Source organism: Anolis carolinensis, unplaced genomic scaffold, assembly GCF_035594765.1.
Source record: "Anolis carolinensis isolate JA03-04 unplaced genomic scaffold, rAnoCar3.1.pri scaffold_8, whole genome shotgun sequence".
In the NCBI taxonomy this organism is placed as follows: Eukaryota; Metazoa; Chordata; class Lepidosauria; order Squamata; family Dactyloidae; genus Anolis; species Anolis carolinensis.
The window spans coordinates 30,571,065-30,598,430 of NW_026943819.1; the positions used below are offsets into that span (position 1 = coordinate 30,571,065).

General features: G+C 47.1%; 1 protein-coding gene across 9 annotated transcripts in view; it reads right to left on the reverse strand.

The window, feature by feature from the left end:
* The window catches only part of slc4a5 (solute carrier family 4 member 5), a 52,082-nt gene that overhangs the window by 3,902 nt on the left and 20,814 nt on the right, over window positions 1–27,366 (reverse strand). For 4 of the 9 annotated variants that reach the window (XM_062961073.1, XM_062961072.1, XM_062961080.1 and 1 more), the window contains 19 exons: window positions 25,944–26,039; window positions 25,242–25,297; window positions 22,922–23,079; window positions 21,415–21,502; window positions 21,148–21,302; window positions 20,129–20,281; window positions 19,371–19,545; window positions 19,114–19,247; window positions 18,100–18,371; window positions 14,723–14,784; window positions 13,395–13,595; window positions 13,145–13,258; window positions 10,447–10,560; window positions 9,524–9,685; window positions 9,205–9,383; window positions 8,343–8,415; window positions 7,100–7,168; window positions 3,020–3,193; window positions 2,086–2,286 (listed from right to left, as the gene is read on the reverse strand). In XM_062961073.1, the coding sequence (XP_062817143.1) occupies window positions 2,086–2,286; window positions 3,020–3,193; window positions 7,100–7,168; window positions 8,343–8,415; window positions 9,205–9,383; window positions 9,524–9,685; window positions 10,447–10,560; window positions 13,145–13,258; window positions 13,395–13,595; window positions 14,723–14,784; window positions 18,100–18,371; window positions 19,114–19,247; window positions 19,371–19,545; window positions 20,129–20,281; window positions 21,148–21,302; window positions 21,415–21,502; window positions 22,922–23,079; window positions 25,242–25,297; window positions 25,944–26,039 (2,636 nt within the window). Of the gene's footprint in view, window positions 1–1,136; window positions 1,222–2,085; window positions 2,287–3,019; window positions 3,194–7,099; window positions 7,169–8,342; window positions 8,416–9,204; window positions 9,384–9,523; window positions 9,686–10,446; window positions 10,561–13,144; window positions 13,259–13,394; window positions 13,596–14,722; window positions 14,785–18,099; window positions 18,372–19,113; window positions 19,248–19,370; window positions 19,546–20,128; window positions 20,282–21,147; window positions 21,303–21,414; window positions 21,503–22,921; window positions 23,080–25,241; window positions 25,298–25,943; window positions 26,040–27,366 lie in introns of all 9 variants that reach the window. The other 5 variants (XM_062961076.1, XM_062961077.1, XM_062961079.1 and 2 more) reach the window with 4 other exon arrangements.

Below are 27,366 nucleotides of genomic sequence, written 5' to 3' on the forward strand. Positions count from 1 at the left end.
AAAGAAGGAAGAAAAGAAAGAAAAAAGGAAGGAAGGAAGGAAGGAAGGAAGGAAGGAAGGAAGGAAGGAAGGAAGGAAGGAAGGAAGGGAGGGTGGGTGCCCAAGGAAATCTGGCCAGAGGACCAAGCCACTCTTCCCGAGGATGCCCCTCCCTCTCGAGAGCCCTTTCCAGTGGTCAAGAAGTCTTTGGATGTCTTTGGGGCCGGGCTGTGGCGCAGCTGGCTAGTAACCAGCTGCTATAATTCACTACTGACCGAGAGGTCATGAATTCGAAGCCCGGGTCGGGTTAAGCCTCTGACCATTAAATATATATATATATATATATAGACCCGGCTTGCTGTTGACTTAGCAGCCCTGAAAGACAGTTGCATCTGTCAAGTAGGGAAAATTTAGGTACGCTTTATGCGGGAGGCTAATTTAACTAATCTACAACACCATAAAACTGCTCACGAGGAAAAGAATGAGGAAGAACAGCCACCAATGGACGGTGAAGCAACAGCTCCCCTTGTGGCCGGAATCGTGAAGCTGGGAAGATGTTAAAAATGCCTCTGTGTCTGTCTAAAACTGAATGTTGTTTGTCTGTTGGCATTGAATGTTTGCCATATATGTGTTCATTGTAATCTGCCCTGAGTGAGAAGGGCGGGATATAAATACTGTAAATAAATAAACAAAGAAATAAACTCGCCTCCCAGCAGTGGTCAAGCGGTCACTTCTCTGGCCTTAAAGCTCTTAGCAGAGGGTTCCCTGGCCTGGCCTGGTGTGGGTGGACTAGATGACCACAGAATGCCAGCACTGGGAGGGACTCCAAGGGCCGGCCATCCATTCAGCCCGGCCCCTTCTTTCTGCCATTATGCAGGAAGACACTAGTAAAGCCCTCCTGACAGATGGCCAAACAGCCTGTCATGGAAGAACATGCCCCTTCTCTGATCCTTCTGGACTTCTGTGGCTTGGTCCCTTCTGGCCGTGCTTCCAATCCTCGAGGACTGCAAGGTGGGTTAGTCTGCCTGGCGAGAGCAGAGACAAGCTGGAAATGTGCCGCTCACTTGGCTCATTGGTTTCTGCTGTTAGAAATTCCCGGAAAGAAAGAGCCAGAAAAGTCAGTCTGGGAGTGGACGGCGTCCGGAGGGGCTACTTACGGGGGACGCAACGGACACTGTTTTGGGGCTCGGACGGGATGGGATCCGGGGAGACGGTGACGGCGGAAGGAGGGGGGAACGTGGGCTGCAAGAAAGAGGCACACGGCTCGGGGTTATCGGGCTGGAGCACGGCTGGGGATGATGGGATTGGCAGTACTTTCAATCACTTTGACTCCCACAGACCACTGCCACGCCCACCAGTGACAGAACTGGACCAAACTTGGCACACATCTCCCAAATGACACACTTTACACGCTACAGGACTTTGGGGGAGGATGGACCAAGGATTATGGGATTTGCAGTACCTTCTCCCAATTCAGCTCCCATCGACCACTGAGATGCCCACGGATGAGGGAACTACACCAAACTTGGAACACAGGCAAACAATGCCTTTCTAAAATGACCTGGACACCGCCGGGTCCCCAAGATAGTAAATAATAAATGCCATTGTCCGGGTAATGCAAGGCTTGACAGACAAGGCAGACCTAGAACTGGACACATCAAGCCACAGAAGCAACTACAGTAGAGTCTCACTTATCCAACACTCACTTATCCAACGTTCTGGATTATCCAACGCATTTTTGTAGTCAATGTGTTCAATATATCATGACATTTTGGTGCTAAATTAGTAAATAAGTAATTACTACATAGCATTACTGCGTATTGAACTACTTTTTCTGTCAATTTTGTTGTATAACATGATGTTTTGGTGCTTAATTTGTGAAATCATAACCTAATTTGATGTTTAATAGGCTTTTCCTTAATCCCTCCTTATTATCCAACATATTTGCTTATCCAACATCCTGCCGGCCCGTTTATGTTGGATAAGTGAGACTCTACTGTATTCCGGAATCGGGATTAGGGGACACTTGTGGTCCCGAGACTGTGGCACCTGGGGGCTCGTCCGGGATTGACGCATGGGCCACGAAGTGGTTGTGGGCCCACCCACCTCGTCGGAGCTGTCCTCCTCCCCTTTGCTTCCGCCACCGCCTTTGCTGCCGCCGCCACCGCCCTTGCCCTTCTTGCCCTTCTTCTTGGTGTCGTCCTCCTTCTTCTTGTCCTTCTCGGGGATGATGTTGTCGATCCAGGCCAAGTCGTGCTGCGAGAAGACAAAGTCCAGCATCTTCCGCACCAGGATCAGGGCCAGGATCTGGCAAACAGGCGGAAGCAGGAGAGAGGCGTCAGACCCTGGAGATTGACACCGAAAGGGTCGCGGCAAGGATGATCCTTGATCTTGGTGGAATCTTTGTTCTAATACAGGCAGTCCCCAAATTACAAACACTTGACTCACAAATGACTCACGGTCAAGAAAAGGACTGCACTGGATGACCTTTGGAGGTCCCTTCCAAATCTATGATACTATATCTATCTCATACATTATCTATACCAGGGGTCCTCAAACGTTTTAAATGAAGGGCCGATTCTCAGTCCCTGAGACTGCTGGGGGCCCGGACTAGGATGAAATAGTCCAAAATTAAGATGGTTGTTGTTGTGTGCCTTCAAGTCATTTCAGACTCAGGTCAACCCGAAGTCTAAAGTTTAGGACAGAGGCCAGGTCAATCACCTTGGAGGGCCTTAGTTTGGGGACCCCTGATCTAGACGATCTCATAAGACCCTAGGTAAGCAAAGAGCCCTCCAAAGACCATCTGGATGGTCTCATAAGACCATAAGTAAGGAAAGGGACCTTCAAAGGCCATCTAGATGATCTCATTGGGTCATCAGAAGACCATAGATTAGCAAGGTGAAGCTAACCTGAGGTGTGACACCTATGAAGATGTCAGTAGCCACAGAAGGAGGCAAAACGGAAAAAAAGGAGAAAATGCTGCAAGAACACAGAGCCCGGAAGCAAACCACAGACCCCCCCCCCCCCACGTTGGGCGTACCATGACGGGGAAGATGATGGCGGCCACGGTGGACTTGAGGATCCAGAGGATGGCCAGGCAGATGATCTGGACCGTGGTGAAGAGGTGGATGCGCCGCAGCGGCACGTGGCGCAGGTAGACGTAGTCCGGCTGGTGCTTGGCCGGCATCAGGAAGAGCTTGCAGCGGTCCCAGAACTGCCGGGAAAAAGGGCACAAGCCTCAAGACGGGGCCGGACGGGGTCAGGTCTGGACAGAGGCCCAAATGCCTCCACGTGGGACAAACGTGGTCAGAATGAAATGGCACATCTCATGTATAGGGGTGAAGGCACACTCCAGAGAATATGGAAGCCTGGGAAACTTCCCAAGGAGGAGAAGAGTTCACAAACTGCCGACACTGATGGCCAGAGACAATGACCAACTCTGTGGTTGGAAACAGCATGTTCTCCATAAGACTTTGTATACATTGTCTTTCAATCTTATTGAGGTGGCGCAGGCGGGAGAGCAAGCCAGCTGCAACCAGCTGCAATGAAACACTCTGACCAAGAGGTCATGAGTTCGAGGCCCGCTCGGAGCCTATGTTTGTTTGTCTTTGTTCTATGTTAAAAAGGCATTGAATGTTTGCCTAAATGTGTAATGTGATCCGCCCCGAGTCCCCTTCGGGGTGAGAAAGAAGGGCGGGATATAAATAAATGCTGTACATAAATAAATAATAAATTCTCGGCCACTCTCCACTTTAGAACCCTTTTCCAATCGAGATCCGTCAGGGGCCCAAAGTCTCCTTCCCAGACCTTTTCTAACAGCTTCAGCCCTATTTCTTCACCTATTAATCCATTGTATATTTTCCCCAAATTATCCCAATAAATTATCAATGGAATTTCAGGGGGGAAATTAATAGAACTGAATTTGATTTACACTGGCCAGTTTTTATGAAATATGTTCTAGAAAGTGAAAAGGGAAAGCAATACAATCTTGGTGGTCAGGAATTTTGGATATGACATTTGTTCAATGGTTGAATTACAAATCTTATGGTAAAGGAAATGATACTTGTTTAGGCCTTGGTGGTGGGGTTAGGTGTTTGTACAACAACAACAACAACAACAACAACAATTTATTGATTAGCCAGTTGGCCTTATCAAGACAGGCTTTCGATGGGTGAAAAACTCGGGGCTATGTCTATTTTTATTGTTGTTTTTATTGTTGTTTTTATTGTTGTTTTAAAGCTAAGTGTACTGTTTTAATCTATTTCTGTAAACCGCTCCGAGCCAAACTGGGAGTAGCGGTATACAAGTCTAATAAATAAATAAATAAATAAGAACAGACAATACAAACACAACATACAACATACATCTAGTTCACTTAAAATAAAATACAGATATACAGGTATTTGCCTGCGTGTTTGTAAAATTTTTACTGTTTTGTGTTCTGTTTCACTGTAGTTTATTAATGTATACAAATAAAAATTAAATTAAAAGAAAAAGAAAACTACATGTTTACATGGTCAAAGACAACGACTCTTTAAGTCAACACAGTGCTCTTTACATTAAGGAGGAAAAACAACATCAGTTAAGAAGGAAGAAAAACATCCGTTCAGAACCGAGGGCGTCAGCATTGGTTTAGTTGCAAAACAACCCGTAGGTCATTTACAACTTTTTGGAATGATGGTGATAGCAATAAATATGAGGCCTGTGCAGTCCATAAAAAGATGGTTCTAAACTGTGTTCAAAAGTACGGGGCGCTGGCACTTTCTGAATTTTGGCGGTAAAAGTTTCAGAACTTAACGAAAGTTACGAATCTTCGTAAGTATGTCGCTAATGGCCGTCCTGACTACGTGAGAGGGAAAACACCACTGGCAGCGGGGAAACTTCAGTCGTCGTTCTACTCCGGAAACTTTGTTTTCGTGGCACAAACTATGCTGAATGGGTTGGGACTTGATGATGAGATACGCATCGAAAAACGAGAGCCAAATGGGAGGATGTTCCTGTTGGGTAATCTAACCACCTGGCCGCTTTGGATGCCTAAGGACGCCCAAAGATATATTGGCCTGGGAGGCAGAGTGCCAAAACTGTGGCGGAAAACGCTGGGTTGAGCTCGGAAATTATCACCAGGGATGGAGAGAATCCTTGGAGGTTTTATTTATTATTTATTTATTTAATTTATATACCGCTCTTCTCCCCAGGGGGACCCAGAGCGGTCTTACATAATGGCAAGATTAATGCCCCATATAATACAAAATATAGTAAAACAAACGATCGTAAAAACACACTTAAAAACCAATATTATACCCCATTTAAAACAGTAAGCACTGTGTGGCCATTACAACAGGGCCAGTAGCATTGGGCCAAAAGTCAGAGCCAGTCTGTATTCAATTACACATTAATCCAGCGAATACATCAGATTATATTGACCGTATCTTAGGATGGGCCAAAAGCTTGGTCCCACATCCAGGTCTTCAGCTGCTTCCTAAAAGACATGAGTGAGGGGGCTTCCCTAATCTCCCTTGGCAAGGAGTTCCACAGCCGCGGAGCCACCACCGAAAAAGCCCTGTCCCTCGTTCCAGCCAAATGCACCTGTGACGGCGACGGGACCGAGAGCAGGGCCTCACTGGAAGATCTTAATCTGCGGGGCGGCTCATAGGGGGAGATACGTTCGGAGAGGTAAGTTGGACCAGAGCCGTTTAAGGTTTTGTAGGCCAAAGCCAGCACTTTAAATTGTGCCCGGAAGCTAACAGGCAGCCAGTGGAGCTGCTTCAACAGAGGCGTTGTATGCTCCCCGTACGGCGCTCCAGTTCATAACCTGGCTGCGGAACGTTGGACTAGTTCCAGCTTCCGAACAGTCTTTGAAGGCAACCCCACGTAGAGCGCATTGCAATAGTCCAAACGAGATGTAACCAGAGCGTGGACCACCGTGGCCATGTCAGGCTTCCTAAGGTATGGGCGCAGTTGGCGCACAAGTTTGAGTTGTGCAAAGGCCCCCCTGGCCACTGCCGAAACCTGGGGTTCCAGGCTCAGCGATGAGTCCAGGAGGACACCCAAACTGCGAACCTGTGTCTTCAGGGGGAGTGCGACCCCATCCAGCACAGGCTGTAACCCTATACCCTGTTCGGCCCTTCGACTGACCAGGAGGACCTCCGTCTTGTCTGGATTCAACTTCAATTTGTTCGCCCTCATCCAGTCCGACACAGCGGCCAGACACCGGTTCAGGACCTGGACAGCCTCCTTAGTGACAGGTGGAAAGGAGTGACAGAGCTGGACATCATCTGCGTACAGATGACACCTCACCCCGAAACTCCAGATGATCTCTCCCAACGGCTTCATGTAGATGTTAAACAACAAAGGGGACAGTACTGAACCCTGTGGGACTCCACAAGACAACGGTTGTGGAGCCGAACAGCTGTCCCCTATCAACACCTTCTGGGTACGGTCCTCAAGGAAGGACTGGAGCCACCGCAATGCAGTACCCCCAAGGCCCATTCCCATGAGGCGACCCAGAAGGATACCGTGGTCTACGGTATCGAAGGCCGCTGAGAGATCCAGGAGAACCAGCAGGGACACACTCCCCCTGTCGAGCTCTCTGCGGAGATCATCCACCAAGGAGACCAAGGCCGTCTCAGTTCCATGCCCCGGTCTGAAGCCAGACTGTGCCGGATCCAGATAATCAGTTGCTTCCAAGAATCCCTGGAGTTGCGAGGCAACCACGCGTTCCACGACCTTGCCCAAAAAGGGGAGATTGGAAACAGGCCGAAAGTTATTCCAATTAGTGGGGTCAAGTGATGGCTTCTTCAACAGCGGTTTTATTACGGCTTGTTTGAGGCCAGCTGGAAGTCTGCCTTCCCGGAGGGAGGCGTTCACCACCACTCTTACCCACTCGACCAACCCCCCTCTGGCTTCTTTAACCAGCCAGGATGGGCAGGGGTCTAGGATGCATGTGGTCGCTCTTGCTTCTCCAAGGACCTTGTCCACATCCTTTTGGCCCCAAATCCCTGAGGATTTCCACCGGGAAAGATGGAAGCGCAAACAAAGGCGGGAAGGGAACAAGGAACGGTTGGGGAGAAAAGGTGCCGAGCGGCACAAGCGCAGTGCAAACAATAACGGAGGTTCCTACCTGGATGCCGTTGAGCGAGGCGACGCCCATGTAGAGGAAGACCCCGTAAAGCACCGGCATCGGGATGTACTGCATTGGGGGGGGGGACGAGGGGGGGGAGAAGAAGAGGCTCTTTATCGGGTGCAGTCGGCCGGCGTGGCTTTCTTCCACGGCAGAATCATTCCCGGTGGCCCCGCTCGCCACGGAAGTCATGCACGAGGCAGCAAAACCCCAACTGAGCACTTCATCACATTTACTCAATTCCACAGACTGCTACACTTATCATTCTTATCTTGCATGGGAAAGCCATGAGAGAAGATTATTATTATTATTGTTGTTGTTATTGTTATTATTATTGTTATTATTACGGTTAATATGCCATGTCTCCACATTGTGCAGTCTTGGGAGTTGTAGTTTCCCAAGGTGTGAATTCACCCTCCTCTGAGCGCATTTACACTATGGAATGAATGCTCTTGGACCCCGATTTAAATACCATAGCTCATTACTATGTGGTCCTGGGAGTTGAAGTTTCCCAAGGTGTAAATTCACCCTCCTCTGGGCGCATTTACTGTACGGAATGAATGCCCTTGCACCCCACTTTAAATACCATAGCTCATTACTATGTGGTCCTGGGAGCTGTAGTTTCCCAAGGCCCATACCCTTCCCTGGATGCATCTGCTCTGGAGACCCATTTTAAATGCCATTTTATTATTATTATTATTATTATTATTATTATTATTATTATTATTATTATTATTATGCCATGTCTCCATGCTGTGCAGTCCTGGGAGTTTATAGTTCCCCAAGGCCCATACCTTCCCTGGGTAACCTATGGAATGAATACTCTTGGAACCCACTTTAAATACCATAGCTCCATACTATGTGACACCGAGTCCTTGATGTTAGTGCTTCCTCATTCCTTTCTGCACGCTGCTGGCAGTTTTTTTTATGGAGTTGTAAATTAGTAAAAATAGCCTCCCCGCATAAAGTGGTACCTAGATTCTCTACTCCAAGACGCAACTGTTTTCGAGCTGCTTACGTGGGCAGCAAGCTAGGCTATTAACGGTCGGGAGCTTAATCCCGACCCAGGCTTTGAACTAGTAATGATTTATTGCTGCTGGCTACTAACCAGCTGTGCCACAGCCCGGCCCTATCATACGGTTTACATGGCTGAATGGAGATTCGAACCCATGCCTCCAGAACCGGAACCCAACCCTCAACCACAACGACACAAAACAGTTCTATGGAAACGGGACCATTTTACCTTCAGTATCGGCGCCAGGAAGACCGAGATCCCCGTCAGCACAAAGACGATGATGCCGGTGACGCGCTGCTCCCTGTTAAAGGCAAAGGAGGCAAAAACACGGGATGCAACCTTTTGTGGAAAGGCAACGTCTCCGTTTCGTTTGCAAATTCCCCTGAATTTGCCCAGGTCAAGGCAATGTCCTGCGAATTGCATGATTCTCAGATAATTTGCTTGAACCGCGTGCAAGAAAACGTCTCTCCACGACTCCCGTGCGATTCCTGCCTTGCTCTGGGAAGTCTCTCTGAGACCCAAGTTGTGCAAAGTAGTGGAGACAATATCATGCTTTCTCTCTCTTGCGGCGGTTGCTCGTCAAAGGCAGGGCAGTGGGATGGGCAGGGTAAGAAACAACAATAACAACAACAACTACTACTATTTATCTTATTTACTCATATCTGATGCTCACCGTTTTGGGCTAAATTCCCTTGCCAAAAGGAAGCTGCGCATGAAATTGGCATCATGCAGCAATCTTAGTGCTGAGCCAAAGCCAAAGCTCCTCTTTGAGGGACTTATCTCTAATGTAACAGCCATGACTCAATGCTATACGATCCTGGGATTTGTAGTTTGGCGCGGCATCAGCATCCTTTGGCAGAGAAGGATCGAGACCTTGTTGAACTGCAGCTCCCATGACTCCATAGCATTGAACCAAGGCAATTGCAACGTCTTGACTTGAGTTTCATGCACCATTGCGCACCTCAATTTCCAAAACCCAGAACCGGCGCCTCAATCGCGCCCCCCGGCGCCTTCTGCATGTGCGCACTTTGCATAACGGTTGAGCCGCCCCTGTCTCTCCCAATGTGCCGGTGCCCCCGCCCTCCCTCACCTGACGCCCAGGAACTGGGGCTGCTCGCCGGGAGCGCTGGTCTCGGTCTCCATCTTGAGGCTGTCGATGTGGGCGATGGAGATGACGGTGGCCGCCACGTACCAGGGCAGGCCCATGAAGGAGCAGACCGCCATCAGGATGCCCACCCAGAAGAGGTCCAGGTGGTAGCCGGCCGCCTTCTGCAGAGGGAGGGAGGGAGGGAGGGAGAGCGCCAAATGGCATTCATGCAACGCTATGACTTTTGTCCCTGGGTCATCAATGCCACTTCCTAAGGGGTTCTTTCCATCCTGAACACACGGAGGGGCCCGTACATACGTACCCGCAGCTTGTGCTCCTTGCGGTTGACGATGACGGCGGTGATCTGCTGGTCCATGAAGATGAGGATGGTGACCAGGAGGGCCGGGAGGGCGCTGGCCAGGTACAGCCACCACGGGTTCTTCCCAAAGGGGAACACGAACCAGCCCCGGTCCAGGCGGGTCGGCTGCAGGCGGGAAAGCACCCCGTGACCGGTCGCACGGAACACGGCTCGGCACGCGGAGTCATGTGACAACCGCACCGCCACTGCACCGGCTCTGGGCGGGTGGCCAGATGCATGTCACATGCCCCTAAATGCATGCATATACAGTAGAGTCTCACTTATCCAACATAAATGGGCTGGCAGAATGCTGGATAAGCAAATATGTTGGGTAATAAGGAGAGATTAAGGAGGAGCCTATTAGACATCAAATTAGGTTATGATTTTACAAATTAAGCACCAAAACATCATATTATACAACAAATTTGATAGAAAAAGTAGTTCAATACTCAGTAATGCTACGTAGTAATTATTGTATTTACTAATTTAGCACCAAAATATCACAATGTATTGAAAACATTGTCTATAAAAACATTGACTACTAAAAGGCAGACTGTGTTGGATAATGCAGAATGTTGGATAAGCGAATGTTGGATAAGTGATAATCATAATGTAATTTGATGTTTAATAGGCTTTTCCTTAATCCCTCCTTATTATCCAAGATATTTGCTTATCCAAGGTTCTTCCGGCCCGTTTAGCTTGGAGAAGTGAGACTCTACTGTGTATGTATATGCCAAGTGAGACTCTTGGCTTACATGAGGAGAAGGCAATTTGTGGGTGAGGCCCGGTGCAGAAACCAAGCGTGGAGGGGACCCCGGAGGTCACGTAGTCCACCCTCCCACCTTTTGGGCCCCTTGGCCCCTTGCCGGCCGCTGGGCCCGCTTTACCTTGAAATCCGTAGGCACTTGCAGTTTCGGCGTGTTCAGCCCAAACAAAATGTCCAGACCGACAAACATGAGAATGGACATGAAGATAGAAAAGTCGCTAATGAGTTTGCGAAGCTGGAAGGAAGAGAAGGAGGAAGAAGAGAGAGAGAGAGAGAGAGAGAGAGAGATTGCAGACAGGAGAGAGGAAGCGGGAGAGCGGGCCACGGGCAGAGCCGAGCCCACTGGAGACAGAACACGGGGCGCATCCAGTGCGCTTGGGCTCTGTGGCCAGGGATGGAAGGGAAGCGCCTGCTTATCATGGGACAAGGCTCGGGGCATGGACCCATCTACGTCGCATGTGTTTTGTCATTTTTGGGTGAGTGAGTGCCTGCTGTTAGCCCCAGCTCCTGCCAACCTAGCAGTTCGAAAACATGCTAATGTGAGTAGATCGATAGGTACCGCTCCAGCGGGAAGGTAACGGCACTCCATGCAGTCATGCCGGTGGCCACATGACCTTGGAGGTGTCTACGGACAACGCTGGCTCTTCATCTTAGGAATGGAGATGAGCCTCAACCCCCAGAGTGTGAGTAGATCAATAGGTACTGCATTCCGGCAGGAAGGTAACAGAGCTCCATGTAGTCATGCCAGTGGCCACATGACCTTGGAGGTGTCTACGGACAACGCTGGCTCTTCATCTTAGGAATGGAGATGAGCCTCAACCCCCAGAGTGTGAGTAGATCAATAGGTACTGCATTCCGGCAGGAAGGTAACAGAGCTCCATGTAGTCATGCCAGTGGCCACATGACCTTGGAGGTGTCTACGGACAACGCTGGCTCTTCATCTTAGGAATGGAGATGAGCCTCAACCCCCAGAGTGTGAGTAGATCAATAGGTACTGCATTCCGGCAGGAAGGTAACAGAGCTCCATGTAGTCATGCCAGTGGCCACATGACCTTGGAGGTGTCTACGGACAACGCTGGCTCTTCATCTTAGGAATGGAGATGAGCCTCAACCCCCAGAGTATGAGTAGATCAATAGGTACTGCATTCCGGAGGGAAGGTAATGGTGCTCCATGCAGTCATGCCAGTGGCCACATGACCTTGGAGGTGTCTATGGACAATGCCGGCTCTTCGGCTTAGAAATTGAGATGAGCACCAACCCCCAGAGTCGGACACGACTGGACTTAATGTCAGGGGAAACCTTGACCTTTATCATCGATTCAAAGCAGGCAACGGAGAGCCATTTTCCCAGCCTGCCTGCCTGAAAGGAAGCCCCTGCCCCAAATGCTAGCAATGGGGCTGCACTGGCCAGTGAGGCTTCCATCTGCCCCACGTTATGTGGCCCAAAAAGAGGCTCAAAGTGGCTCAGCTGTCAAGCAGCAACAGGCTCATTTAAAAGCTCAGAAGCAGAGAAACATTGGCAGAGAGTCAAACCATCTTTAACGCAATTGCACCCGGGACCCCTCATGCGGGGTGATATTTGGCCGAGAAGAGGAAGGAAAAGAAGGAAGGAAGGAGGGGAAGGAAGGAGGGAAGGAAGGAAGGAAGGAAGGAAGGAAGGGAGGGAGGGAGGGAGGAAGGAAGGAAGAGGAAGGAAGGAGGGAAGGAGGGAAGGAGGGAAGGAAGGAGGGAAGGAAGGAGGGAAGGAAGGAAGAAATAAAGGAAGGAAGGAAGGAAGGAAGGAAGGAGGAGGGAAGGAGGGAAGGAAGGAGGGAAGGAAGGAAGGAAGGAAGGAAGGAAGGGAGGGAAGGAAGGAAGGAAGGAAGGAAGGAGGAAATAAAGGAAAGAAGGAAGGAAGGAAGGAAGGAAGGAAGGAAGGAAGGAAGGAGGGAAGGAGGGAAGGAAGGAGGGAAGGAAGGAAGGAAGGAAGGAAGGAGGAAATAAGGAAAGAAGGAAGGAAGGAAGGAAGGAAGGAAGGAAGGAAGGAAGGAAGGAAGGAAGGAAGGAGGGAAGGAGGGAAGGAAGGAGGGAAGGAAGGAAGGAGGGAAGGAGGGAAGGAAGGAGGGAAGGAAGGAGGGAAGGAAGGAAGAAATAAAGGAAGGAAGGAAGGAAGGAAGGAAGGAGGGAAGGAGGGAAGGAAGGAGGGAAGGAAGGAAGGAAGGAAGGAAGGAAGGGAGGGAAGGAAGGAAGGAAGGAAGGAAGGAGGGAAGGAGGGAAGGAGGGAAGGAAGGAAGGAAGGAGGGAAGGAGGGAAGGAGGGAAGGAGGGAAGGAGGGAAGGAAGGAGGGAAGGAAGGAAGAAATAAAGGAAGGAAGGAAGGAAGGAAGGAAGGAAGGAAGGAAGGAGGGAAGGAAGGAGGGAAGGAAGGAAGGAAGGAAGGAAGGGAAGGGAGGAGGGAGGGAGGAAGGAAGGAAGGAAGGAAGGAGGGAAGGAGGGAAGGAGGGAAGGAAGGAGGGAAGGAAGGAGGGAAGGAAGGAAGAAATAAAGGAAGGAAGGAAGGAAGGAAGGAAGGAAGGAAGGAAGGAAGGAAGGAGGGAAGGAGGGAAGGAAGGAGGGAAGGGAGGGAGGGAGGAAGGAAGGGAGGAAGGAAGGAAGGAGGGAAGGAGGGAGGAGGGAAGGAAGGAAGGAAGGAAGGGAGGGAGGGAGGGAGGAAGGAAGGAAGGAAGGAAGGAAGGAAGGAAGGAAGGAAGGAAGGAAGGAAGGAAGGAAGGAAGGAGGAAATAAAGGAAAGAAGGAAGGAAGGAAGGGAGAGAGGGAGAACCAGGCGGGAAGTGGGGCCAACCTTGATGATACTGGGCACATGCAACTTGGGGGTTTCCAGTCCAAAGCAGGCATCTATCCCGCAGAAGAAAAGGATGGAGAAGACAATGGAAAAATCGGCAATCAGGGCCCTGACCTGGAAGGAGAGGCGAGGAAGGACGTAGTAACAACAACAGCAACAACATCACCACCTCCATCAGAGATTCCTGAAACACACATTTCTAGAATTCCTACAGCCCGAGACCCCCGGCGACCCCCGGCCGGAGACTGACCTTGGTGGGGAAGTATCGGCTGAACTTGAACTTCTTGAGGGTCAGGGTCATGGAGTAGGTGCCGAAGAAGAGGATGAAGGACATGAGGGCCAAGTCCGGGACGAACTTGCAGGACTTGCCGACCAGGCTCCCCCCGTAGCGCAGGCACTCCTTCTTGCTCAGCTGCGTCCAGTCCAGCGCTGTGGTGTTCGGGGGGGTGTACTGGCCGGAGGGGGGGGGGCAAAGGGGGGCGTTACGTCCAACTGTGAGCTTATGGGAGATAGAGTCCAACCATGCAACTCTAAACCTTTGGGAAATATAATTGGACTATGCAACTCCATAGTCCAACTATGCAACTCCAAGCATATGGGAGATACAGTCCAACTACGCAACTCTGATCCTATGGGAGATGTAGTTCAACTATGCAACTCCAAGCTTATGGGAGATATAGTCCAACTATGCAACTCCAAGCTTATGGGAGATATAGTCCAACTATGCAACTCCAAGCTTATGGGAGATATAGTCCAACTATGCAACTCGAGACTTATGGGAGATATAGTGCAACTACGCAACTCTAATCCTATGGGAGATATAGTCCAGCTATGCAACTCCAAGCTTATGGGAGATATAGTCCAACTACGCAACTCTGATCCTATGGGAGATATAGTCTAACTATGCAACTCCACACTTATGGGAGATATAGTCCAACTACGCAACTCTGATCCTATGGGAGATATAGTCCAACTATGCAACTCAAGACTTATGGGAGATATAGTCCAACTACGCAACTCTGATCCTATGGAAGATATAGTCCAACTATGCAACTCCAAGCTTATGGGAGATATAGTCCAACTGTAGTCCAACTATGCAACTCTAAAAATATGGGAGACATAGTCCAACTATGTATGTTAGAGTCGTTCATGCAGCGCTAAACCAACCCTGAGTCATCCCTTCCATAGTGTTTTCATGACGGGCAAGGTTTCCCTCCTGTGGAACGGTGGGATTTGTAGTTTGGAGGGAGGGGCAGCAAGAGGCCAGGGTGCATTAACGTCCGTCTCTGAGCTCCATGTCTCAACCACGTTTCCCATAAGTTCAGAGTCGGACTACATCACCCAACATCCAAACCGGGCAGGGGGGTCAGGATCCAGCCCGGGAGAGGCATGCTGGGAGTTGTAGTCCAGCGACACCTGGGAGGCTGCACATTCCCTGGATCTCGTGAAAGAGAGAACGACGGGAACTCAGAACCGGAAGGGACCCCCAAAGGTCATCTAGCGGAGCCCCATTCTGCACCCTCTTCCCCACGAAACCCCATTTGTTTGCAATGTCAAAGGCGGGGTCTCTCTACTCACCAGAGAAAAGTTAGTGTTGTTTGGAGCCAGTGGGGCTGAAGCATTGAACAGGGTGGTATTCACTGCAGAAAAGGAGTTGGTTAAGATTTAAAAAAGAAGAAGATAAGAGGAAGGCTCAGGTCAGTAGGATTTGCAAGCACCGAGAGCCTGGAACATGATAGATCCCATAGTATGGAGCCAATGTACCGTATATACTCGAGTATAAGCCGACCCGAATATAAGCCGAGACATTTAATTTTACACAAAAAAACTGGGAAATCATTGACTCCAGTATAAGCCGAGGGTGGGAAATTTCAGAAATAAAATAGATACCAATAAAATTACATTAATTGAGGCATCAGTAGGTTAAATGTTTTTGAATATTTACATCAAGCTCTAATTTAAGATAAGTCTCTCCGACTCTGATCAAATCATTATTTTCATCTTCTTCAATGTAAATGTGCTTATGTATCCTTTTAATAATAATAGAGTAAAATAATACATGTAATAATAAATAGAGTAGAATAATAAATGTAATAATAATAATAATAATAATAATATCAGAGTGAAATAATGAGTGTATTAATAATAATAATAATAATAATAATAATAAAAATAGAGTAAAATAAATGTAATAGTAGCAACAATAATAGAGTACAATAATAAATGTAATAATAATAGAGAAAAATAATAAATGTAATAATACCAATAATAATAGAGAAAAATAATGAATGTACCATACATTCTCGAGTATAAGCTGACCCAAATATAAGCCAACCAGGATCCTCACCCGAGTATAAGCCGAGAGAAGATTTTTTAGTCCTAAAAAAGGGCTGAAAAACTAGTCTTATACTCTAGTATATACAGTACTTAAAGGTGGTACCAAACCACATTAAAACTGCAATGCAGACACATTTTGAATCCAATGCGCAAATCACTGCAATGCACCAAAGTTTGTTCTTTTGTTACTGAGTCAACAAAAGTAAAGCCAAATGCAAACAATACGCTCCTAAGACTCTTAAAAAGTTTATAAAACGATTCCTTTTATTACAAAGTTTCAACAATATTTCTCTCCGCAACCATCCGTTTTGCCAGGAACTAGGCAGATACTTTTTTTAGGCAAAAATTTTGAAAAACCTTTGTAAATTATTGGAAATATTTTTGCAATTTTTTAAAAATCCTTTGCAAATGATTGGATATATTTTTGCAATTTTTAATTATTATTTTTTTTGCAAATGATTGGACATATTTTTGCAAAATTTAAAAGACCTTTGCAAATAATTTTGCAAATTAAAAGAAACTTTGCAGATGATTGCTCATTTTTGCAAAATTTTGAAATACCTTTGCAAATAATTGCACATATTTTTGCAAAATTAAAAAAATCCTTTGTGAATGATTGGACATATTTTTTGCAATTTTTTATTTATTTATTTATTTGCAAATGATTGGACACATTTTTGCAAAATTATTTAAAAAACTCTTGTAAATGATTGGACATATTTTTGCAATTTTTTTAAAAAAAACTTTGCAAATGATTGGATATATTTTTGCAAATTAAAAACACTTTGCAAATGAGTGCATATTTTTGTAAAATTTCAAAAGATTTTTGTAAATAATTGGACATATTTTTGCCATTTTTAATTTAAATATTTTTTGTAAATGATTGGACATGTTTTTGCAAAATTTAAAAGACCTTTGCAAATGATTGGAATTATTTTTGCAAAATTAAAAAAACTCTTACAAATGATTGGACATATTTTTGCAAATTTTTGTATTAAAAAAAAAAAACCTTTGCAAAGGATTGTTTTATGACCCAACTTGGAATAACTTCACAGCATTGGCTGCATTTTATTGTATAGATGAGAATTTGGTCTAAACCGAAGTAGAGATCAAAGGAATAAACCGAGAGCAAATAATAATAATAAAAAACAAAAGAGGGACGAGTATCAAATATTAAAATAATTTTTTAATATTTATAAAATGATACTCACTTGAGATTGAATGCAGCCAAATAGATGTTTGCAGCAGAGACAAATATGGTACAAATCAGTGACAGTATTAAAAAAATAAAAGCAGAGCTAGCAAAAAATAAAATTATATATATTTAAAAAGTAAAAAGGAGCAAAATTAAAACACAGGCTCCCAAAATAGAAAAAAGGAGAGATAAAAATGTAATTCTGATTCAATTTTAGACACAAGCAGAAGAAACACATTCTTGCAGATGAGAATAAAATGTATAAATAGGCATCCCTGATTGACTCCTGCCTTTTTTGCAAGAAACCAGGACATTGTTCTTATTTGCTCACTTGATCGCATTGCTGTCAAGAAAGAGATATTATGGGATTCTTTTCGTATTTGATTTGATTTGTAGTCTATTTTAGTTCTTGTTTTATTTTCGACGTGTTGGGTTTAATAGATATTTTGGGAAATCTAATGTATATAATTTTTATGTGTATATGTGTGAACATAAATAACACATATATGCATATATACAACCACACAGCTCCTTTGAACTGTGTGTATTCAGACTATCATCCGGCACAAATTGCCATTTCTGGGGTTTCGTGGCATTGCAATCAGATTAGTGCTTGGCACAGAGAAATGGGCATTGGCACCCAAGGAAACTCCCAGTGTTATTTCCAGAGCTCCCTTGAGATAGCTGTGTATTCGGATTATTGCCTGACACAGACCACCATTATTGGAGCTTCTTCCTGGTATTGCAATCGGACTAGTGCTCGGCACGGACAGCGCCTTCAGTTAAAGAGACAGCACCAAGGAAAGGCAATTAAGGTTTTCCCAGCGTTTAAAAGATAAACAAAGAGATGCCAGGTGTTAGACTGATAGCATCTCCATGAGAATGAATTCGGTTTCTTAAGTTAGCCCCCTGAGTTGTTTTGGGTGAGAGAAACTTTGAATTTTCAAGAGAAAGTCACCTTGTTCTCATGTTCTAAGTTTGGTGGATTTTTGGCTTTATTTTGATTATTGGTCTTTGCTGTTTGTTGCATCATGAATATTATGACTGTAACCTGTATTTTGGAATGATTCTTGAAGCCAGTATTTGGGATGTATTTCCGCTTTTGCCTTTTATGTCTACCTTGGAAACACTTTTCTATTTTGATCCCTGGTATGTATTTCTGAATAGCTTTTTAGCTTTTTCTATAGAACACTCTTTCCTTTAATAAACTTTTGGCTGAGCTATGTTTTGAGTGAAAAGGTGTCACATAGGTGGCTGGGCTGCAACTATTTCTGGGGCTCTGTGGCATTGCAATTGGACTAGTTCTCGGCATGAACGAATGGCCATTTGCACCCAGCAAGGTGCAAAGGGCTATTGCCTTCGGACCGCCTCCCGGCACAGACGTACATACATTCAAACAGAGAGCAGGGGCTGCTGGGCTCACCTGGGTCCGGGGCGAGGCACTCGCACTTGTAGAGTGTGACGTAGTCTGGTTTGAAGTCGGCGTTGATGGGGTAGTACTTGAAGGCCCCGATCATCTTCTTGATGGCGTCGTAGATGAAGATGAAGCTGATGAGGGTGGAGAAGCCCTCCTCCGTGAAGCGGGTGATGTACTTGATGATGAAGCTGGCGTCCGTGGCCACCAGGATCAGGCACTGCAGCGCCGAGTGCAGACCGATCCACAGCCGGAACTCCATGTAGTCGATGCTGTTGCCCCTGGGGCCAGAAGGCCAATGCAAGAGGGATACACATTAAGTAAAGGGTAAAGATTTGCCCCTGACATTAAGTTTAGTCGTGTCCGACTCTGAGGTTCATGCTCATCTCCATTGTCCGTAGATACCTCCAAGGTTATGTGGCCTCTGGCACGACTGCATGGAGCGCTGTTACCTTCCCGCCGGAGCGGTACCTATTGATCTACTAACATTTGCATGTTTTTGAACTCCTAGGTTGGCAGAAGCTGGGGCTAACAGCGGGAGCTCACCCTGCTCCCCGGATTTGAATCAGCAAGTTCAGCAGCCCAGCAGTTTAACATGCTGTGCCATCAGGGGCTCCCAGGTATATACATTAGGGTTGTGTAAAACTTCGTTCCTAATTCATTTGTCGTATCGATTTCTTAAGATTTTTTGGAGGGGGCACGACAACGTAAGAACTGAAGAATCAGTTGGACTGCATGGCCCACAAGGGTCTCTTCCAACTCTAGGAGTCTATGATTCTATTTCCAAAACTTGGAGGGATTGATCTACTGTTATCTTGTCTCATTGTATAGAAAATTCAAGGAGATAGTCCTTGATGGGCCGGGCTGTGGTGCCAACTAATTATACTGGGTGGGATCAGATGATCGGTGGTGTCTTCCTGCTGAGCTGAAAGCAGGGGCTGAACGGGAAGAAGAGGTGCCGAAGCCAAGCCTGAGAAGCAGGAGGAAGGGAAGGTCGGGGCAGGAAGGGATTGATTGGCTCACTTGCTGAAGTCGTAGAGCAGCTTCTCGAAGATGAGGATGGGCCCGGTGCTGCTGAGGATGATGAGGGGCTGCCCGGCGAAGAAGCAGAACATGGCCCCCGCCATGGCCGTCCCCAGGAAGCTCTCCATGACGCCCTGCGAGGAGGAGGAGGAAGATGGCGATGAGGAAGGGCAACAGACAGAGGCCCAGATGAGGCTGCCAGCCCGTCCCCCTCCCGCCTCCCTTCTTCCTTCCGTCCGCCCGGGGGGGGGTCTTGCCTGGTAGTTCTCGGTGGCGTCCCCCAGCAGCCCCCCGAAGGTGATGGCGTTGGTGATGCAGCCGAGGTAGATGAAGAGGATGGCGGAGATGGACTGGATGTGGAAGCCCTCGTAGAAGTCGCTGGGGAACCAGGGCAGCTTCCGCTTGATGTCCAGGTAGAGCCCTCCGCAGAACCTGGGGGAGCGGGGGGGGGGGGGGGCGGAAGAGAGGGGTCACGCTCGGACCCCTTCCCGGGGGGCAGGGAATCCACCCCAGGCTCACTCCCCAGCAAGAGGGCATCCACACTGCAGAGTTAAACCAGCTTGGCACCCCCTGAATCCATACATGTCTTCTGTCTCCTGTCTCCAGGAAAAAAGGGTACCGAACAAAGAATCACAGGGCTTTTTATACCATTTTGCACCCATCTACATACGTCATATGGGTATTATCCATCGTCCATTCATGTCAAAAAAGTCTTACTTTTGCACTTTACTAAAAGCTACTTTTGCATTTTTCTAAAACATAGGCTATTTACAAGACCTCTGACCCTCCATTAGGCTTTATCTAAGGAATCCCTATCTTGGCTTTTAGGGTCCCATTAACACCCCTCCGCATTCCTTATGGCCCAGGCTACCTAAAAGCCCCCTCTTGACAACCCCAAAGCCTTGATTAATTTTCCCTTGCCTGGTACAGGGCTTATCTAGTCTTATTGGCACCCCTGCCTCAAAAGCAGCTCCTGTTTCCGCCTGGCTCCCTGCCCCGGAGTCCTTCTGCTTACTTCCCAGTCCACACCAGTTCCTCCCCGATTTCGTGCACCGCGGGCATCTCTTCGTCTTCGCTTCCGCCTCCTCCTCCTCCGCCGCCGCCTCCTCCGGCTCCACCGGCCGCCCCGTTCATCTGCCCGGCGTCGCTCAGGGAAAACACAGATTTCCTGCAGAGGAGAAGCAAGGCATGGAAAGCATTGGGCAAAGCGGGAGCTTTGGAGAGAAGCCATAGAATCCTGGTGAGAAAGAACTCCCCCATCGGTCCCCATATCCAGCCTTTAGAAAAACCGGATTTTGACGGCCACGTCAGACCCAATACAGTAGAGTCTCACTTATCCAAGCCTCGCTTTTCCAAGTCTTTGGATAATCCAAGCCATTTTTGTAGTCAATGTTTTCAATACATTGTGATATTTTGGTGCTAAATTCGTAAATACAGTAATTACAACATAACATTACTGCATACTGAACTACTTTTTCTGTCAAATTTGTTGTATAACATGAAGTTTTGGTGCTTAATTTGTAAAATCACAACCTAATTTGATGTTTAATAGGCTTTTCCTTAATCCCTCCTTATTATCCAAGATATTCGCTTATCCAAGCTTCTGCCGGCCCGTTTAGCTTGGATAAGTGAGACTCTACTGTATGTATATTTCCATTGCTAGAAATAATCCTAGGGTGCCTTGAGGACTCTTGATGTAATTGGTGCCCATCAAGTACACATTAGACCCATTGATTCATTTATAAATCCATTCAGCAGCCCCCGCGCTCCTGATTGGTTGGGAAGCCGAAGCACTGCTGGCTCTATGATTGGGTGAGGCGTTCGTGCCTCCGTTCCAGCTGATGAAGACGACCAATCAGCATGCAGCCGGCTGAGGGAGGCGGAGCGGGAAATTCAAACCAATAAATAAACAGATCCTATGAATGGAGGCAGTTTGGCACCGCTTTTAACAATGCTATGGGAGTCTTGACAACTGCGAGAATTCACCCCAATCAGCTTAAAAGAAGGGGCTTCCATTTGGGATGTTCCCGCTACCTCTTTTCGGCGGATGGGAGTTTCTTGGGCGGCTCTATCCGGATGTTTGGGTCCCATTCTCCCGGCGGAAGGACGATGACTTCGTCCAGAAATTCGTCGATCCCGGCGATCAGGTCTTCCCGGTCGCGCGCCTTGTAGGCCACGTCGCTGAAGAGCTGGAAGGAGCCAAAGCACGAAACACCATCAGACGGCGTTGCCTGCAGGACGGCCGCCAGATCCACGAAACGGGACGGAAATCTCCTTCTGCCGCCGGCAAGGGATACTCACATCGTCCACCATGAGGGTGGCAATGGCGCGGCCGATCTCGTTGTAGGATTTGGCTTTTCCGGTGGGACCCAAAAGGATAAAGAGGAACCTGGCGGAGGAAGAGGAGGCCGGGTTTGCAAACTATTCCGTGGCGATGCTCTCGGATTCAACGGGGAAGCATTTCCTCCTTAACAGGAGGAAGCCTCTGACTCTGCTCATGGGGTGGAAATAGGAATAAGTTTGTAAACACGCAAGAAGAAATGCAGACAGACAGATTTGGCTTGGGAGAGTCATACACAACTCACTTCTCAGAGATTGCATCTGCACGGTGCAATGAATGCAGTTTGACATTCTCAATACTATGGAAACCTATATTTTGAGCAGAGAAGGCTCAACGTAGTTGTGAAACTACATCTCCAAGGATTGCAAAGCCTTGAACCAGGTGCCAAACTCCATCCAGATCCACAGTGGGTGGACCAACGGCACAAAGTAAAGGAAGGAAAACATCAGTGCAATTTGAGCTGGGTGTGCATCACACACAGCTTATGCACAGTCTTCCAATAAAATTTTAGGCTGGATCTACACTGCCATATACATAACCCACTTTCAGAATGCAGATTAAATGCACTGGACGGGATTATAGGTGTCTTACGCTGCCATATCATCCAGTTCAATGCAGTTAATATGCATTCTGAAACTGGATTATATATCTATCTATAGACATAATAAAAAGGCTTTCATTTGGGGACCATTTCCTGTTTCTCCTCCACCAAAGACATTTCCCAGGGTTCCTTTGTCTCCAGTGCTGTGAAATTTGCATGACCCCGCCCACTGCCTCTCCCTTAACCCTTCTGTAGTCTTTTCAACTCTGTCTGCATAACAAACAGAGCAGAACTGAACAGCAACTAAACATACTGGAGGAGTTTGGGGGACTGATTCCACAGGATGGAAGTTGTAGTTCACCCAGCATCAAGACACAGCACTGTGACCCCCACTGACAATGGACCTGGACCCAGGGTAGGGTAATTTTCAAGCGTAAGTTATGTAGGGACACTATATTTATTTTAATATTTATACATTATTTTAGTAGTTATAGACTCTTTGAAGTCTTTATCAACCAATCATGTGTTGATAAATCGCCTCTTTCGCCTCCCATTGCCGCTTGGGCTCCTTTTCTCTCCCTTCGGCTTCTCCTTCCTCCCTTAGTCTGTAAATTATAATTTTTTATAATTTATAATAGTATTTTAGGGTTTATTGAAAAACCGTGAAACAGTGAATCCGCAAAAAGTGAACCGCGAAGTAGTGAGGGAGCACTGTATGTATATATGGCAGTGCAGATCCAGCTCAGTTTGAAGAAGAGTGCATCCTGGTAAACGTGCAGGGTTTCGGCACGGAAACGGAATGCGGATTCTGCGCAGAACACGGGATTTCGTGCAGGACGGTGGCCCCTGTGTTTCCGCACGAGGAAGCCACGGACGGACGTCTCCGGCCTCCCAAGCCTCTCCCTCGCCTTCCCTTCTGGTCCTACCTGGTGGGGACGGGGACCTCGGTGACGCCGCCCAGCATGGTGGACTGCAGGAGCCGGACGAAGGCCACAAAGGGCTTCTCCAGGAAGTCCACTTCGCCCACCAGGACGTTGGAGGCCTCCGCGTCTTTGGGGATCTTCTTGATGAACTTGTTCTTCAGCTGCAAAGGGAAGGAAAGGAGCGGAAAGGAGATATTTTGTATGGGTTTTGTATTTGTGGATGCTTTGTAGACATGTCCAAAAAATCGTTTTGAATCGTATATCGGAATTATTTCGGATTGTTCTCGCTTTTTGATACGCATTCCGAGACATTGTCTCACAGCGTAACCAGCAATGTAATTCGAACCATTATTGGCCCATTCTCTAATTGTCTCTTAATGTTTTGTTATCCCCCCCCCACCCAATTTTTTAACGTGTTTTTAAAAATATTTTTTAAAATTTTTTTGTTTCTGCAACCTACCTTGAATGGGAGCTTAGCTCAGCCTAACATGGTTCTTTCTCTTAGGAAGGGAATTTCTAGTTTTCAAAGTATCTTTGCACAACTTGTAAGGGTATTGCAAATTTGATGAGGATAGCTCAAGAAGTGAGGGCGGGAGAGCCCTGTAAATGTCCCCCCCCCCGGTTCCTTTTTTTTGGCGATTGCGCATGCGCGTCCGCCATTTTAGAAACATTTAGAATCATTACAAATTTTCAGAAATATCCTAAATTTTTGGGTGAAAAAATCGGAAATACTTTCTATTTCGAAGTGCCAGCACCCGCTACTTTAGAAACGAGAATTGAAACATTTTTTTCATCAATCGGACATGCCTAATGCTTTGTATCAGCCTTGTCTTGTGGATACTTTGCATCGGACATGTTCTGTCCAATGCAGCCACGCCCTCCTGTCCAGGGGGGCTGAATGATGTTTTTTCTGGAAAGGGGGGCAGGACAAATAAGTTTGGGAACCAGTGCTTCCAACCCTCCTTTGGATGCAGACCCCCGAGTTGCAAAGCACAGGCTCTGAGCCCCATTGGAGGGGGGCTGAGGCATTGTCCTCCGCCCGGAGAGGGTCCAACCCGCACTTGGCCGGGCTTTGGGCTAATCTGCCCCACTTGGCACAAGGAGAAAGAGGCATGTGGGCACGGCAGAAGCCCCCCCCCCCATCCTCCTCCTCGCAGTCCCCTCCGTTGGCTTCTAAGCCTTTAAATCCACGCCAACCGACCAACAGACTGAAGGCTAAGCTGCATGTAAACCCCCCTGTAAAACCCCTTTGTAATGCCCTTTCGGTGTTCTTTTGGGAGAGAAATGCCCCGCGTGCCTTGGCCGCCTTAACCCTCCCAGGTGGGTACACACGTTGTTCTCCCCAAACAAACAAACAAACAAACAGCACAACTGGGAGGAAAAGAACGAGGAGCAAAGCGCAGAGAGGCGTTTTCGATCTGCAAGACCTTTCTTGGAGAAAGATCTTGTATTACGGAAATTTGGGCCTGGCCCCATGTTAGCCGCCCTGAGTCCCTACGGGGAGATGGAGGCGGGGTATAAAAATATAATAATAATAATAATAATAATAATAATAATAATAATAATAATAATAATATGCCGTGCCAAAAGATCTCAGCCGGCATTTGGAAACAATAGGCATTGACAAAATTACGATCTGCCAACTGCAAAAGGCCACCCGACTGGGATCTGCAGCATCATTCGAAAATACATCACACAGTCCTAGACACTTGGGAAGTGTTTGACTTGTGATTTTGTGATACGAAGTCCAGCATATCTATCTTGTTTGCTGTGTCATACAATAACAACAACAACAACAACAACAATAATAATAATAATAATAATAATAATAATATACATCACACAGTCCTAGACACTTGGGAAGTGTTCGACTTGTGATTTTGTGATATGAAATCCAGCATATCTATCTTGTTTGCTGTGTCATAATAATAATAATAATAATAATAATAATAATAATAATAATAATAATAATAATAATAATATATCTGTGGAATAATGTCCAGGGTGGAAGGGAAGAAGAACCACTGCCTGTTAAACTAGTGTGAAGGGTGCACTTAGCAAGCGTGAAAGTAGCCTGTGTAAATTAGGACCCGGGAACATGCGTGTTTGTTCCTTCTTCTCCTGTTGATTTTGACTTGTGTAACACGCCAAGGGCTTTGCCAAAAGCAAGTCACACCCAACTGCTCCATTCGGAGAGAGTTGCCAATCGGGAAGTCAGGGGACTGCTTTGGATGCCGTGTACCCGGATGGTGTCCGCACTGGGACTTCAAGCTCAATGGGGCTCAATGAGGCCACGGCACCGGGAGTCCCGGGAATGTCCTACCTGGTCCGTGCTCGGCGTGTCCGTAATGTCATTCATGCTCCGGCTTTGCGCATGGCCTGGAGAGGGACAAAAAACACGGGTTTAGGAAAGGACGTTGCCCCAGCTTGCCTTGCCTTCCTTGCCCGCCTCCCAACCTAATGGAGCAGCTCTTGAATATTTTATTTAAAGACCCTAAAAATCCCTTACCTAGATGACCCTTACTCAAAAATCTTGTTTTTCCATGGAAGTGTTGACAGGACATGTTCTGCCTGACACTTGCTCTTTGCTCACAATATAAGGTTGTGCAAGTGGCAGTAATGATGTGGCTGCTGGATGATGCATACGTGGGATGAACTATGAACATGTCACCTGAGGATAGTGCATACGTGGAGCAAACTAGGGACACTTCACCTGATGTGATGAGTAATGAGTTGTATAAGTTACAAGGCAACTACGCATGTCCAAAAGGATAACAGTCGGAAAATTCCATTGTCAGTTAGCTTTCTGCGCATGCTTCTGTAAAATTGTATAAATTGGAAAGCCACTACAGGCAAGGTCTGGCATTGCGTTTTCTGGGCATTAGCTAACATTGTCACCTGCTCTTGGCCAAAAGTAAACTATCTTGAAGACAACTTCAACGGCCTCTGTTTATCTCCCACGCTCAGGTGGGGTCGAGGGTATTATTGAGCAAGTGTTTGGGTCCCGCCCCTCGCTGTCACTCACGCAGTCGTCCGTAGCTGGCGCTCTGCCGCATCCGGAGGTCTTCGGACGAACGGTGGAGGCTGGCTCCGGCCGCAGGGCTCCGGACCGGGCTGCGGTCTGCAAACAGAAAGAATCATCGAGTTGGAAGAGATCCCAGGGGTCATCTAGTCCAACCCTCTTCTTCCGTGCAAGAAAAGCACAATCAAAGCACCCCCGACAGATGGCCAGGCAGCCTCTGCTGAAAGGTTTCCAAGGAAGGAGCTTCCACCAGACAGAGAAAGTCCCACTGCTGAACGGCTGTCCTTACAGTCAGGAAGTTCTTCCTCATGTTCAGGTGGAATCTCCTTGGCTCTCATGGGGCAGCGGTGGTGCAATGGGTTAAACCCCTGTGCTGCTGAACTGCCGACCTGAAGGCTGGCAGTTCGAATCTGTGGGACTGGGTGAGCTCCCGCTGTTAGCTCTAGCTCCTGCCAACCTGGCAGTTTGAAACATGCAAGTATCATTATTACATTTATTATTTCACTCTATTATTATTAAAAGGATACATAAGCACATTTACATTGAAGAAGATGAGAATAAGGATTTAATCAGAGGTGAACAGTCATATCTTAAATTACAGTTTGATGTAAAGATTCAAAAACATTTAAACGACCGAGGCCTCAATTAATGTAATTTTATTGGTATCTCGGCTTATACTGGAGTCAATGTTTTCCCAGTTTTTTTGTGATAAAATTAGGTGCCTCGGCCTATATTAGGGTCGGCTTATACTCGAGTATATACGGTACTTATTGTAAGTTATATTGATGTATTATTGATTTGATTTGGTTTGTGTTTCTCATTAATAGTGTTGAATGTTTGCCATTTTTTGTGTGAAAACCACCGAGTCCCCTTGGGGAGATGGGGCAGGTTATAAATAAAGTACTGTTGTTGTTGTTGTTGTTGTTGTTGTTAAAAAGGTAAAGGTTTCCCTGACGTTAAGTCCAGTCATGTCTGACTCTGGGGGTTGGTGCTCTTCCCATTTCTAAGCCAAAAAGCCGCCGTTGTCTATAGTTGTTGTTACATAACAGTAATATTATAATCAGTAATAATCTAATATTTTCCCCACAATAATAAAATTACAGAAGCATGGGAGTGGCAGTTTTGCAAGGCCAACGGGTGTCACAAAACGACAACACACTGCATTGCGCAAAGCTTGGAGCCTCTCCAAACCGACCCACAACTCAACAGCCCAGGCTGTGGCGCAGGCTGGAGAGCAAGCCACCTGCAACCAGCTGCAATGAATCATTCTGACCAGGAGGTCATGAGTTCGAGGCCTGCTCGGAGCCTATGTTTGTCTTGTCTTTGTTCTATGTTAAAAGGCATTGAATGTTTGCCTATATGTGTAATGTGATCCGCCCTGAGTCCCCTTCGGGGTGAGAAAGAAGGGCGGGATATAAATGCTGTA